At 37.1% G+C, this 13,614-nt stretch overlaps 1 protein-coding gene across 13 annotated transcripts in view; it reads left to right on the top strand.

Moving 5' to 3' along the window:
• EML5 (EMAP like 5) overlaps window positions 1-13,614 on the top strand; it is a 181,322-nt gene that overhangs the window by 130,626 nt on the left and 37,082 nt on the right. For 12 of the 13 annotated variants that reach the window (XR_007152815.1, XM_047861738.1, XM_047861737.1 and 9 more), the window contains 4 exons: window positions 6,971-7,059; window positions 8,133-8,309; window positions 10,828-11,029; window positions 11,709-11,835. Coding sequence is in view for 11 of the 13 variants with exons in the window: in XM_047861738.1 (XP_047717694.1) it covers window positions 6,971-7,059; window positions 8,133-8,309; window positions 10,828-11,029; window positions 11,709-11,835 (595 nt within the window). In the remaining 2 variants the exon portion in view is untranslated. Of the gene's footprint in view, window positions 1-6,970; window positions 7,060-8,132; window positions 8,310-10,827; window positions 11,030-11,708; window positions 11,836-13,614 lie in introns of those variants that run through there. The other variant, XR_007152816.1, reaches the window with a different exon arrangement.

Below are 13,614 nucleotides of genomic sequence, written 5' to 3'. Positions count from 1 at the left end.
CCGAATACAGGAGCCCCCAAATGTATAAAACAATTACTCATAAACAAGCAACCTTATTGATAAGAATGTGGTAATTGCAGGGGGACTTTAACACTCCACTTACAGAAATGGATAGGTCATCTAGACACACAGTCAATAAAGAAACAAGGGCCCTGAATGATACATTGGATCAGATGGACTTGACAGATATAGTTAGAACTCTGCATCCCAAAGCAACAGAATATACTTTCTTCTCGAGTGCACATGGAACCTTCTCCAAGATAGATCACATACTGGGTCACAAAACAGCCCTTCATAAGTATACAAGAATTAAAATCATACCATGCATACTTTCAGACCACAATGCGATGAAGCTTAAAATCAACCACAGGAAAAAGTCTGGAAAACATCCAAAAGCATGGAGGTTAAAGAACACCCTACTAAAGAATGAATGGGTCAACCAGGCAATTAGAGAAGAAATTTAAAAATATATGGAAACAAATGAAAATGAAAATACAGCAATCCAAATGCTTTGGGATGCAGCGAAGGCAGTCCTGAGAGGAAAATACATTGCAATCCAGGCCTATCTCAAGAAACAAGAAAATCCCAAATACAAAATCTAACAGCACACCTAAAGGAAATAGAAGCAGAACAGCAAAGGCAGCCTAAACCCAGCAGAAGAAGAGAAATAATAAAGATCAGAGCAGAAATAAACAATATAGAATCTAAAAAAACTGTAGAGCAGATCAACGAAACCAAGAGTTGGTTTTTTGAAAAAATAAACAAAATTGATAAATCTCTAGCCAGGCTTCTCAAAAAGAAAAGGGAGATGACCCAAATAGATAAAATCATGAATGAAAATGGAATTATTACAACCAATCCCTCAGAGATACAAGCAATTATCAGGGAATACTATGAAAAATTATATGCCAACAAACTGGACAACCTGGAAGAAATAGACAAATTTCTTAACACCCTTAACACGCTTCCAAAACTCAATCAGGAAGAAATAGAAAGCTTGAACAGACCCATAACCAGCAAAGAAATTGAATCAGTCATCAAAAATCTCCCAACAAATAAGAGTCCGGGACCAGATGGCTTCCCCGGGGAGTTCTACCAGACGTTTAAAGCAGAGATAATACCTATCCTTCTCAAGCTATTCCAAAAAATAGAAAGGGAAGGAAAACTTCCAGACTCATTCTATGAAGCCAGTATTACTTTGATTCCTAAACCAGACAGAGACCCAGTGGAAAAAGAGAACTACAGGCCAATATCCCTGACCAATATGGATGCAAAAATTCTCAATAAGATACTAGCAAACCGAATTCAACAGCATATAAAAAGAAATATTCACCATGATCAAGTGGGATTCATTCCTGGGATGCAGGGCTGGTTCAACATTCGCAAATCAATCAGTGTGATACATCACATTAATAAAAGAAAAGATAAGAACCATATGATCCTGTCAATCGATGCAGAAAAGGCCTTTGATAAAATTCAGCAATGTTTCTTAATAAAAACCCTCGAGAAAGTCGGGATAGAAGGAACATACCTAAAGATCATAAAAGCCATTTATGAAAAGCCCACAGCTAACATCATCCTCAATGGGGAAAAACTGAGAGCTTTTTCCCTGAGATCAGGAACATGACAGGGATGTCCACTCTCACCGCTGTTGTTTAACATAGTGTTGGAAGGTCTAGCATCAGCAATCAGACAACAAAAGGAAATCAAAGGCATCAAAATTGGCAAAGATGAAGTCAAGCTTTCCCTTTTTGCAGATGACATGATATTATACATGGAAAATCTGATAGACTCCACTAGAAGTCTGCTAGAACGGATACATGAATTTAGTAAAGTTTCAGGATACAAAATCAAGGTACAGAAATCAGTTGCATTCTTATACACTAATAATGAAGCAACAGAAAGACAAATAAAGAAACTGATCCCATTCACAATTGCACCAAGAAGCATAAAATACCTAGGAATAAATCTAACCAAAGATGTACAAGATCTGTATGCTGAAAACTATGGAAAGCTTATGAAGGAAATTGAAGAAGATACAAAGAAATGGAAAAAACATCCCGTGCTCATGGATTGGAAGAATAAATATTCTTAAAATGTCAATACTACCCAAAGCTATCTACACATTCAATGCAATCCCAATCAAAATTGCAGCAGCATTCTTCTCGAAACTAGAACAAGCAATCCTAAAATTCATATGGAACCACAAAAGGCCCCGAATAGCCAAAGTAATTTTGAAGAAGAAGACCAAAGCAGGAGGCATCACAATCCCAGACTTTAGCCTCTACTACAAACCTGTAACCATCAAGACAGCATGGTACTAGCACAAAAACAGACACATAGACCAATGGAATCGAATAGAAACCCCAGAACTAGACCCACAAACGTATGGCCAACTCATCTTTGACAAAGCAGGAAAGAACATCCAATGGAAAAAAGACAGTCTCTTTAACAAATGGTGCTGGGAGAACTGGACAGCAACATGCAGAAGATTGAAACTAGACCACTTTCTCACACCATTCACAAAAGTAAACTCAAAATGGATAAAGGACCTGAATGTGAGACAGGAAACCATCAAAACCCTAGAGGAGAAAGCAGGAAAAGACCTCTCTGACCTCAGCCGTAGCAATTTCTTACTTGACACATCCCCAAAGGCAAGGGAATTAAAAGCAAAAATGAACTACTGGGACCTTATGAAGATAAAAAGCTTCTGCACAGCAAAGGAAACAACCAACAAAACTAAAAGGCATCCAACGGAATGGGAAAAGATATTCGCAAATGACATATCGGACAAAGGGCTAGTATCCAAAATCTATAAAGAGCTCACCAGACTCCACACCTGAAAAACAAATAATCCAGTGAAGAAATGGGCAGAAAACATGAATAGACACTTCTCTAAAGAAGACATCCAGATGGCCAACAGGCACATAAAAAGATGCTCAACGTTGTTCCTCATCAGGGAAATACAAATCAAAACCACACTCAGATATCACTTCACGCCAGTCAGAGTGGCCAAAATGAACAAATCAGGAGACTATAGGTGCTGGCGAGGATGTGGAGAAACGGGAACCCTCTTGCACTGTTGGTGGGAATGCAAATTGGTGCAGCCACTCTGGAAAACATTGTGGAGGTTCCTCAAAAAATTAAAAATAGACCTACCCTATGACCCAACAATAGCACTGCTAGGAATTTACCCAAGGGATACAGGAGTACTGATGCATAGGGGCACTTGTACCCCAATGTTTATAGCAGCACTCTCAACAATAGCCAAATGATGGAAAGAGCCTAAATGTCCATCAACTGATGAATGGATAAAGAAATTGTGGTGTATATACACAATGGAGTACTACGTGGCAATGAGAAAGCATGAAATATGGCCCTTTGTAGCAACATGGATGGAACTGGAGAGTGTGATGCTAAGTGAAATAAGCCATACAGAGAAAGACAGATACCATACGTGTTCACTCTTATGTGGATCCTGAGAAACTTAACAGAAACCCATGGGGGAGGGGAAGGGAAAAAAAAAAAAAAGAGGTTAGATTGGGAGAGAGCCAAAGCATAAGAGACTCTTAAAAACTGAGAACAAACTGAAGGTTGATGGGGGGTGGGAGGGAGAGGAGGGTGGGTGATGGGTATTGAGGAGGGCACCTTTTGGGATGAGCCCTGGGTGTTGTATGGAAACCAATTTGACAATAAACTTCAGATATTGAAAAAAAAATATTTGAACAGACTGATGACCAGCAATGAAATTGTACCACTTATCCAAAAATTCTCAACAAACAACAGTTTAGGATCAGATGGCTTCACAGGCGAATTCTACCAAACACTTAAAGAAGAGTTAATATCTATTTTTCTCAAACTTTTCTAAAAAATAGAAGAGGAAAGAAAGCTTCCAAATTTGTTTTATGAGGCCAGCATTACCTTGATACCAAAACCAGATAAAGATACCACAAAAAAAGAGAACTGCAGGCCAATATCTCTGATGAATATAGATGCGATAATACTCAACAAAATATTAGCAAACCAAATCCAACAATATATTTTTTTAAGTTTATTTATTTTGAGAGAGACAGTATGAGCATGGGGGAGGGGCAGAGAGAGAGGGAGAGAGAGAATCCCAAGCAGGTTTTGTGCCCCCAACATCCGTTCATAATAAAAACTTTCAACAAAGGTTTGGAGGGGATATACCTCAACATAATAAAGGCTATATATGAAAACCCCACAGCTAACATCATAATTAATGGTGAAAAATTGAGAGTTTTCCCCATAAGGTCAGGAACAAGACCGGATGTCCATTCTTACCACTTTTATTTGACGTAGGACTTGTAAGTCCTAGCCACAGCAGTGAGACAAGAAAAAGAAATAAAAGACACCCAAACTGGTAAGGAAAAAGTAAAACATTCACTCTTTGCAGATGACATGATACTATATATGGAAAACCCTAAAACTCCACCAAAAAACTGCTAGAACTGATAAATGAATTTCAGTAAGGTCATAGGATACAAAATCAATATACAGAAATCTGTTGCATTTCTATACATTAATAATGAAGGAGCAGAAGGAGAAATTAAGAAAATAATCCCATTTACAACTGCACCCCAAAATAATAAAATACCAGGGTGCCTGGCTGACTCAGTCGTTAGAGCATGGGACTCTTGATCTCAGGGTTGTAAGTTTGAGCCCAGTGTTGGGTGTAGAAATTACTTAAAAATAAAATCTAAAAAAAATACCTAGATATAAATTTAACCAAGCAGGCGAAATACCTGTACTCTGAAAACTATAATGATGAAAGAAATTAAGGGGGCATCTGGGTAGCTCAGTCAGTTAAACATCTGACTCTTGATTTTGGCTCAGATCATGGTCTCCATGGGTCATGGAATCGAGCCCTGTGTCGGGCTCTGTGCTGATAGCATGGAGCCTGCTTGGGATTCTCTTTCTCTCTCTCTGTCCCTCCCCCATGCGCGCTCTCGCGCTCTCTCTCTCAATATAAATAAGTATTAAAGAAAAAAAATTTAGAATGACACAAACACATGGAAAGATATTCCATACTCACAGATTGGAAGAACACATACTATTAAAATGTCCGTACTACCCTAAGTAGTCTACAGATTCAACACAATTCCTATCGCAATACCAACAGCATTTTCGCTAACCTAGAACCAAATAATAGTAAAATTTGTATGGAACCACAAAGGACCCCAAGTAGCCAAAGCAGTCTTGAAAAAGAACAAAGCTGGAGGTATCACAATCCCAGATTTCAAGATATACTACAAAGCTGTAGTAATCAAACCAGTATGGTTCTAGAACAAAAACAGACACATGGAATAGGATAAAGAAGGAAACAACCAACAAACCAACAAAACTAAAAGACCCCCTATTGAATAGGAGAAGATATTTGCAAATGATATATCTGATAAAGGGCTAGTATTAAAAAAATACAAAGAATACACATCTCAAGGTGCTTGGGTGGCTCAGTTGGTTAAGTGTCCGACTTTGGCGGAGGTCGTGATCTCGCAGTTTGTGAGTTCAAGCCCCGCATCGTGCTCTGTGCTGACAGCTCGGAGCCTGGAGCCTGCTTCAGATTCTGTGTCTCCCTCTCTCTCTGCCCCTCCCTGCTCACGCTCTGTCTCTGTCTCTCAATAATAAATAAACGTTAAAAAAATAATTAAAAAAAAGAATACACATCTCAACACCAAAAAAATAATCTATTAAAAATGGTCAAAAGACAGGGGCGCCTGGGTGGCTTAGTTAAGCATCTGACTTTGGCTCAGGTCATGATTTCATAGTTTGTAAGTTCAAGCCCCACATCGGGCTGTCTTTTTTCAGTGCAAGGTCTGCTTTGGATCCTCTGTCTCCCTCTCTCTCTGCACCTCCCCCACTTTCACATGCTCTCTCTCAAAAATAAATAACATTAACAAGACTTTAAAAATGCGCAGAAGACATGAACAGACATTTCTCCAAAGAAGAAATACAAGGGGTCAACAGACACATGAAAAGATGCTCAGTATCACTCATCATAGGGAACTGCAAATCAAAACCACAATGAGATATCATGTCACACCTGTCAGAATGACTAAAATCAAAAACACAAGAAACAAGTGTTGGCGAGGATGTGGAGAAAAAGTAACCCTCATGCACTGTTGGTGGGAATGCAAACTGGTGCAGCCACTGTGGAAAACACTATGGAAGTTCCTCAAAAAATTAAAAACAATTACCGTATGATCCAGTAATTCCACTACTGGGTATTTACCCAAAGAATATGAAAACAATAATTCAAAAAGATATGTGCACTCCTGTGGTTGTTGCATCATTATTTTTAATACCCAAATTATGGGAGCAGCCCAAGTGTCCATCAATAGATGATAAAGAAGATGTGGTATATATACAATGGAATATTAGCCATAAAACAGAGTGAAAGCTTGCCATTTGCCACAACATGAATGGATCTAGAGTGTGTAATGCTAAGTGGTATCGTCAGAGAAAGACAAATATCCTACGATTTCACTTATATGTGGAATTTAAACAACAAAACAAATGAACAAAGGGGAAAAAAAGAGACCAAAAAACAGACTCTTAACTATGGAGAACAAACTGAGGGGAAGTGGGTGGGGGAATGGGTAAAATAGGTGAAGGGGATTAACAGTATACTTCTCATGATGAGCAATGAGTAATATATGGAACTATTGAGTCCCTGTATTGTACACCTGAAACTGCTGTAACAGGGTATGTTAATTACACTGGAATTTTTTTAAAAGAAGGAACTTAATGAGAGAAAGGTGGTAATGTTCACTGAATGCTTTTAAATAGGATTAATTCTATGCAGTTTTACGTATATGATTATAAAACAATTTAAATGTCATAATAAACCATGAAAGAAAATATTTTAAAAAGTTAAACATCCTGACTACATATATATATTTATATTTTATGTATGTTTATTTATTTATTTATTTATTTATTTATTTTTAAGGAAAGCTTTTACAGGTCAACACTGGTGCTAAAGAACAATTATTCTTTGAAGCTCCCAGAGGGAAAAAACAAACCATTCCCAGTGTGGAGGTAGGAAAATAATAGTGTTTGCCATGTTGTGAATATGACTAGGTGGTTAGAAAACTGATGCCTGACTTTTATTGTTTACATATGAAGCCTGTTCTCAAATTATTCAAATCACGGATGTTCTTTCCGTGAGTTTATTTTACTGGCCTAGACTATTAGATGAGTAGAAGAAGAGGTGCTGTATTAAGAAAAGGAATAAATACTTTTATGTCTAGCTGTGCTTCAGTTGCTTTTCTCAAAGAGAAGCAAACATAGACTCGCTATCTTAGGTGGGAGTATTGCATGTCTATCAAATCTTTTGGAACCCACATGCCTAAGATGTTTGTTGGCAAATTTAAAGAAAAAGAAAAAAGGAAAAGAATGTGTTTGGCTTTTTTTCTTCAATGATCTTTTTTTTTTTTAAGTTTATTTATTTATTTTGAGAGACAGCGAGAGTAGTGGAGGGGCAGAGAGAGAGAGAGAGAGAGAGAAAACCCAAGCAGGCTTTGTGCCATCGGCATGGAGCTAGATGCAGTCTTGATCCCACGAATGGTGATATCATGACCTGAGCTGAAACCAAGACCAGATGCTTAACCAGCTGAGCCACCCAGGCACCCTGTGTTTGGTTTTGTGACTGATGGTATTAGCATAATTTTTTGACAGGGCTGAAGAAGAGAGGCTAAACGCATTTAATATTAAAGTGGCTTAATAAAGAGAAGGTCTGTCAGTAAAGTTCTTAATTTCCAGTAATGATTAATTGGAAAACATGCCTCTAAAGTATTAGAAATTTAGACATGAGGTATAAACTACTTGATTATTCTAAGAGCAGAAACTGTCTTATTATCACTGAATTCTCAGCATGTAAAACATACAGGTGTATAATAAGTACATGTTGAATAATGTTATGTTAAAATTTTTCTACAGGGACTGGTGGCCTTGGGAAGCTACAAAAAACAAGAAAACTAATAATTTAACTATTTTTGTTAAAATTTTAATTTTACTTGTGACATATATAATTATAAAGAAACACTCAGATTTTTGTTGTTAATTTTTAAGGTTTAGATATTACAAAGTTACAGCCTTTTTTTCCTTTTTAGGTAGAAAAAATTTGTTGGGCATCATGGACAAGTGTGCTTGGTTTATGCTGTGAGGGAATTTGGCCGGTAATTGGAGAAGTCACAGATATAACTGCCTCTTGCCTCACCAGTGACAAAATGGTCCTAGCTACTGGGGATGATTTGGGATTTGTGAAGTTATTTAGATATCCTGCTAAAGTATGTGTTTTTCTTTAACTCCCATAATGATCTTAATTATAAAAATGGTTAAGGTCGTGTGCTTTCATAGTATTTCATTGTTGTAATGAGTATTACATATGTAATATGAAAAGTTTAGAATCCTATTTTTGACATCATATTTATAGCTTTTTAAAAAATGTTTACTTATGAGGTGCCTGGTGGCTCAGTCGGTTGAGCATCAGACTTCGGCTCAGGTCATGATCCCATGGCTGACGAGTTCGAGCCCCACGTCAGGTGCTATGCTGACAGCTCAGAGCCTGGAGCCTGCTTCAGGTTCTGTGTCTCCGTCTCTTTCTGCCCCTCCCCGCTCATGCTGTCTGTCTCTCACTGTCTCAAAAATAAATACAAACATTTAAAAAATTATTTTAAAAAATGTTTACTTTTTTTGGGAAAGAGAGTGCACACACATTTGAGTTGGGGAAGGGCAGAGAGAGAGAATCCCAAGCAGGCTCTATGCTGTCAGTGCAGAGCCCGACCTGGGGCTCGATCCCATAAACCCTGGGATCATGACCTGAGCCAAAATCAAGAGTTGGATGCTTAACCTACTGAGTCCACCCAGGCACCTGTATAGCTTTTACTTAGAATTAGTATTATAATTTATGATTTCATGCCTTAAGTTATATTGTACGGTGTTTCTCAATATCGAGTAATATAAATATCCCTTTTAGAAGAAACATTTCTTTTATCCCTAATATTAAATAATTTTAGTATTCTTTTGGTTAAATATATACCATTAACAGTAAATACAAACTATATTTATAGCTTTAAAGTTCAAAATGTTTTAACTATTAGATACAAGATACTATAAAATACCTATAAAATTAAAATAGACCTGATTCAATGTAATGAATGATGTTATGTTGCTAAAACTAGATTGTACAGAACCTTTGGAGTGCTATATGCCAGTGCTGTGTGAAGATTGTATTCTCTTATTGCTTTCTCCTCTTTTCAAACTACTGGAAAACATTAGGCTTTCACTTGGCATAAAAATAAAATTCATATATCAAGCCCAGATGCATTAATTCTTAATTGTTACTAATTCAGATGCACATTTGGCCCTTGAACAACATACAGTCAAAAGTCCACATACAACCTTTGACTCCCCCAAAACTTTACTAATCACCTACTGTTGACTTGAGGCCTTACTGATAGCATAAAGTCAATTAACACATTTTTTGTATGTTATGTGTATTATATACTATATTCTTACAGTAAAGTAAGCTAGAGAAAAGAAAATGTTATTACAAAAATAATAAGGAAGAGAAAACATTTATAGGACTGTACTGTGTTTATTGAAAAGTATTTGCATATAAGTGGCTCTATGCACTTCAAACCCATGTTGTTCAAGGATCACTTATATAGTATAACCTAAACATAAACATAAATTTGAAATAGGGCACTGAAATCTTATGATATTGGTGGTCTTAAGTAACTGCTCATGTTAATATAATAAGGCATTTATTGGTCAGAAACTTCACTTCTAGCATTCTAGATGGTATAGATGCCTTAAGAATAGGTTCTAGGATAATCATCTATGGATTCCTGCTTCACTTCTGTATAACAAGAACCACAAAATCTTAGAGAAAGTATCTTCTTGCAGTGTTTTGGTGACAGATCTCCCCTTCTATTTGAGCTAGCATTTATTAGGAGTCTTTTCCAAAGAATTCACTGTTTTAGCTATCACTATATTTTAAGACATTTATTATTTTAATACCTTTGAAAAGATGTCCATCTAAAACTTGCTTATAATACATTGATCTGAAACTTACTTACTTAATTTGTTAGCGTTATGCTAGTGGTCTAGATTTAAAAGTTGTCAGTGTCTATTACTTGTGTTTTTCTTGATTTTTAAAATAAATATATTTTTGTGGGTACTGCTTATAAACAAAAACACTAATGAATTGAGATGAAAGATATTTACATGAGTATATTCCAAAAGGGTTGATAATTACTTTTTGTTAATATGGCCATGCTGTACATAAGCATTTATATCCTTTTCAGTTATTGTGTCTATTTCCAGCAATTATATGTCTGCAGAGCCATTTTTTTGAACAGATATGTACTTTTCCATAGACATCTACCGTAGTTAGCTATTACTTTATTGAACATTTAAGGTATTTAAATTTTTTCACTGCTGTGGGTACTGTGGTGAAAATTTTTTGCACACATAGAATTTTCTTAGCATAGACCCCTAGAAGTGGGGGGATTGGTGAGTCAAAGGTCAGGACATTCTTATGCTTTTAATGCACAATACCAAGTTGATTTTCAAAATAGTTGTGCCTGTAGTACTAACAGTGTGTGGGACTACTAGTTTTATCCTGTTGTCAACAGGTTTGGAAATTGTCATTTTTTATTCTAGTGAATTTCAGTATTTTCTTTTTTTTTTTTTTTTTACAAGATGACTTTGTGATGATTAACTTCCAATCATATATCAAGAAAAAATTCAAAATTATAACTGACCATTTTCAAGTAATAACATTTTTGTTTTCATCTTTAGGGAAAATTTGGAAAGTTTAAGAGGTATGTGGCCCATAGTACACATGTCACAAATGTTCGCTGGACCTACGATGACAGCATGTTGGTTACCTTAGGAGGTGCAGATATGTCTTTAATGGTTTGGACAAATGAAATGGAGGGCTATCGAGAAAAAAGACCTTGTGATAGTGAAGAATCTGATACAGATTCTGAAGAAGATGGGGGTATGTCATTTTTAAATATTTTAACAAAAGCATAGAAACAATTTAGCACCACGGATTTAAACTACAGCAGTTAAACAAGTAATAATAATGTTAGAATAATTGTGGTTTTAGTCTTTGTCATCTGTTTAACACCAAAATTGATTTTATGACTCAAAAATAACATGCTGGCATGTATTGATGGCTTAAATATATTCTTTATCTACAAATGTATGATAATGCTACTTCAAGTAAGTACTAAAGTAAATTTTGTAGTATTGAACTTAGTATTTTCAAATGATTTTCATCTTTTCCTGATATACAAATAAGACCAGCTCATTATAGAAAAGTTAGAAAATACATTTTGCAAAAAAAAAAAAACCACAGTATCCATAATTTGACCACTCAGAGATAACTTTTGTTAACATGTTGAGGCGTTCTGTTTTTTAACAAAAATGATATTATATTGAATTTATGTTTTGTAGGCTAATATTATCTCTTAGTAATATTTCAAAAACATTTGTTACGTATCATTAAAAATTCTACATCATTTTTATTGGCTGTATATTATTTCATAATTTGACTATAGCACAGTTTATTTAACTTATTTTATACTGTTGAACATCCTTGAATCCAATTTATAAGATCATAATAGAGCTCCTCAGTTGTAACTTAGAGAATAATTCTTATGTTTTGATGGCAGGTTATGACAGTGATGTTACAAGAGAGAATGAAATCAGTTACACCATTAGAGCCTTATCAACAAATATTCGCCCAATGTTTGGAGTCAAGCCTCATTTGCAACAGAAGGAACCCTCAGTTGATGAGAGGTAACAGTCAAATTTAAAACTAGATGAAGAAAAATATATTGGTTTTGAAAATTGAATTTAGGGGCACCTGGGTGGCTCAAATGGTTCAACTTCCGACTTTGGCTCAGGTCATGATCTCACGGCTCATGAGCTCAAGTCCCGCGTCAGGCTCTGCTGACAGCTCAGAGCCTGGAGCCTGCTTCGGATTCTGGGTCTCCCTCTCTCTCTGCCCCTCCCCAGCTTGTGCTCTGTCTGTCTGTCTCTGTCTCAAAAATAAACATTAAAAAAAATTTTTAGTGTTAAAAAAAAAAATTAAAAAATTTCCAGAAGGCAAGTGGAAGTAGCGTCCGATTAGAGAATGGGAATTACTGGTCTTAGTCTGGAAGCAGCAAACCAAAAATAAAGGCTGTGCACACAGCAATTTTATGAGGAGAGAGAATTTTTTAATAAAGTCTCTGAGTTGGAGGACAGGTCAAGAGAGGGATTGTGAACATAATAATCATTAGGGAATATGGAGAACTGTGAAGAGGTATATGGATCAACGAATGACATGGATTTCAAAAGTGAAGTTTTTAAGAAATGATAAAGGAAAAATTATCCAGAAGCTGCAGTGAGGAACCAAGGAGGAGTAGGAGGTGGGAACAGCAGTGACGTCTTCTGTCGAAAACTGTGTTGAGGAAGACTGTTATGAGAAGTTGGTAAGAATATTTGAGGGAGAAGTTAAAATGACAAGGGAGTTCACTTACATTGGACAGAATTTGTAGAAAATTCGAGTAAATGTCTAGTCAGTGAGGGTAGTGCTGAAGGCCCCTGGGGCTCAGCTGGATAGAAATGACCAGAAAGCATTGGCAGAAGGGTTTGAGCTTGCACTGCAGCTGATGTTCAGGGAGAAGGATGGGAGGATGAGGGGCATGTTACTGATGGAGAGGGGGGAGCTAGAGATCTCTGAACTGACGTTCCCACGGAAGTTCTTGGGAGGTGTTCAGTCATGCCTCCACAGCAGCTTTTCCAGGTGCCCATTTGCTGATGAATTCTCAGATAATTGCATTGGCGTCCCTTATGGATAGGGGGACAACATGGTGAGTATCCATTTTGTCATCACATATAAAGAGGCACAGTTTTAAATTAGAGATAGGGGGGCGCCTGGGTGGCGCAGTCGGTTAAGCGTCCGACTTCAGCCAGGTCACGATCTCGCGGTCCGGGAGTTCGAGCCCCGCGTCGGGCTCTGGGCTGATGGCTCAGAGCCTGGAGCCTGTTTCCGATTCTGTGTCTCCCTCTCTCTCTGCCCCTCCCCCGTTCATGCTCTGTCTCTCTCTGTCCCAAAAATAAATAAAAAACGTTGAAAAAAAAAAAATTAAAAAAAAAAAAAAAAAAAAAAATTAGAGATAGGTTTGGGGCTTCTGGGTGACTGAGTTGGTTGAGCATTCGACTTCGGCTCAGGTCATGATCTCATGGTTCATGTGTTCGAGCCCCTGATGGAGCTCTGTGCTGACAGCTGGGAGCCTGGAACCTGCTTCATATTCTGTGTCTCCCTCCCTCCCTGCACCTCCCTCGCTCGTGCTCTCTCTCAAAAATAAATAAACATTAAATTTTTTTTTAAAAATCACTAACTTATAAAGTATTAAAAAAATTTTTTTAAACGTTTTTATTTACTTTTGAGACAGAGAGAGACAGACCATGAGCAAGGGAGGGGCAGAAAGAGAGGGAGACAGAATCTGAAGCAGGCTCTAGGCTCTGAGCTGTCAGCACAGAGCCTGATGCGGGGCTCAAACTCACAGACTGGACTGTGAGATCCTGACC

Source organism: Prionailurus viverrinus, chromosome B3 (genome assembly GCF_022837055.1).
Source record: "Prionailurus viverrinus isolate Anna chromosome B3, UM_Priviv_1.0, whole genome shotgun sequence".
Taxonomy (NCBI): Eukaryota; Metazoa; Chordata; class Mammalia; order Carnivora; family Felidae; genus Prionailurus; species Prionailurus viverrinus.
Note: the sequence above shows the minus strand (reverse complement) of the source record. Positions and strands in the feature narration are given on the sequence as shown.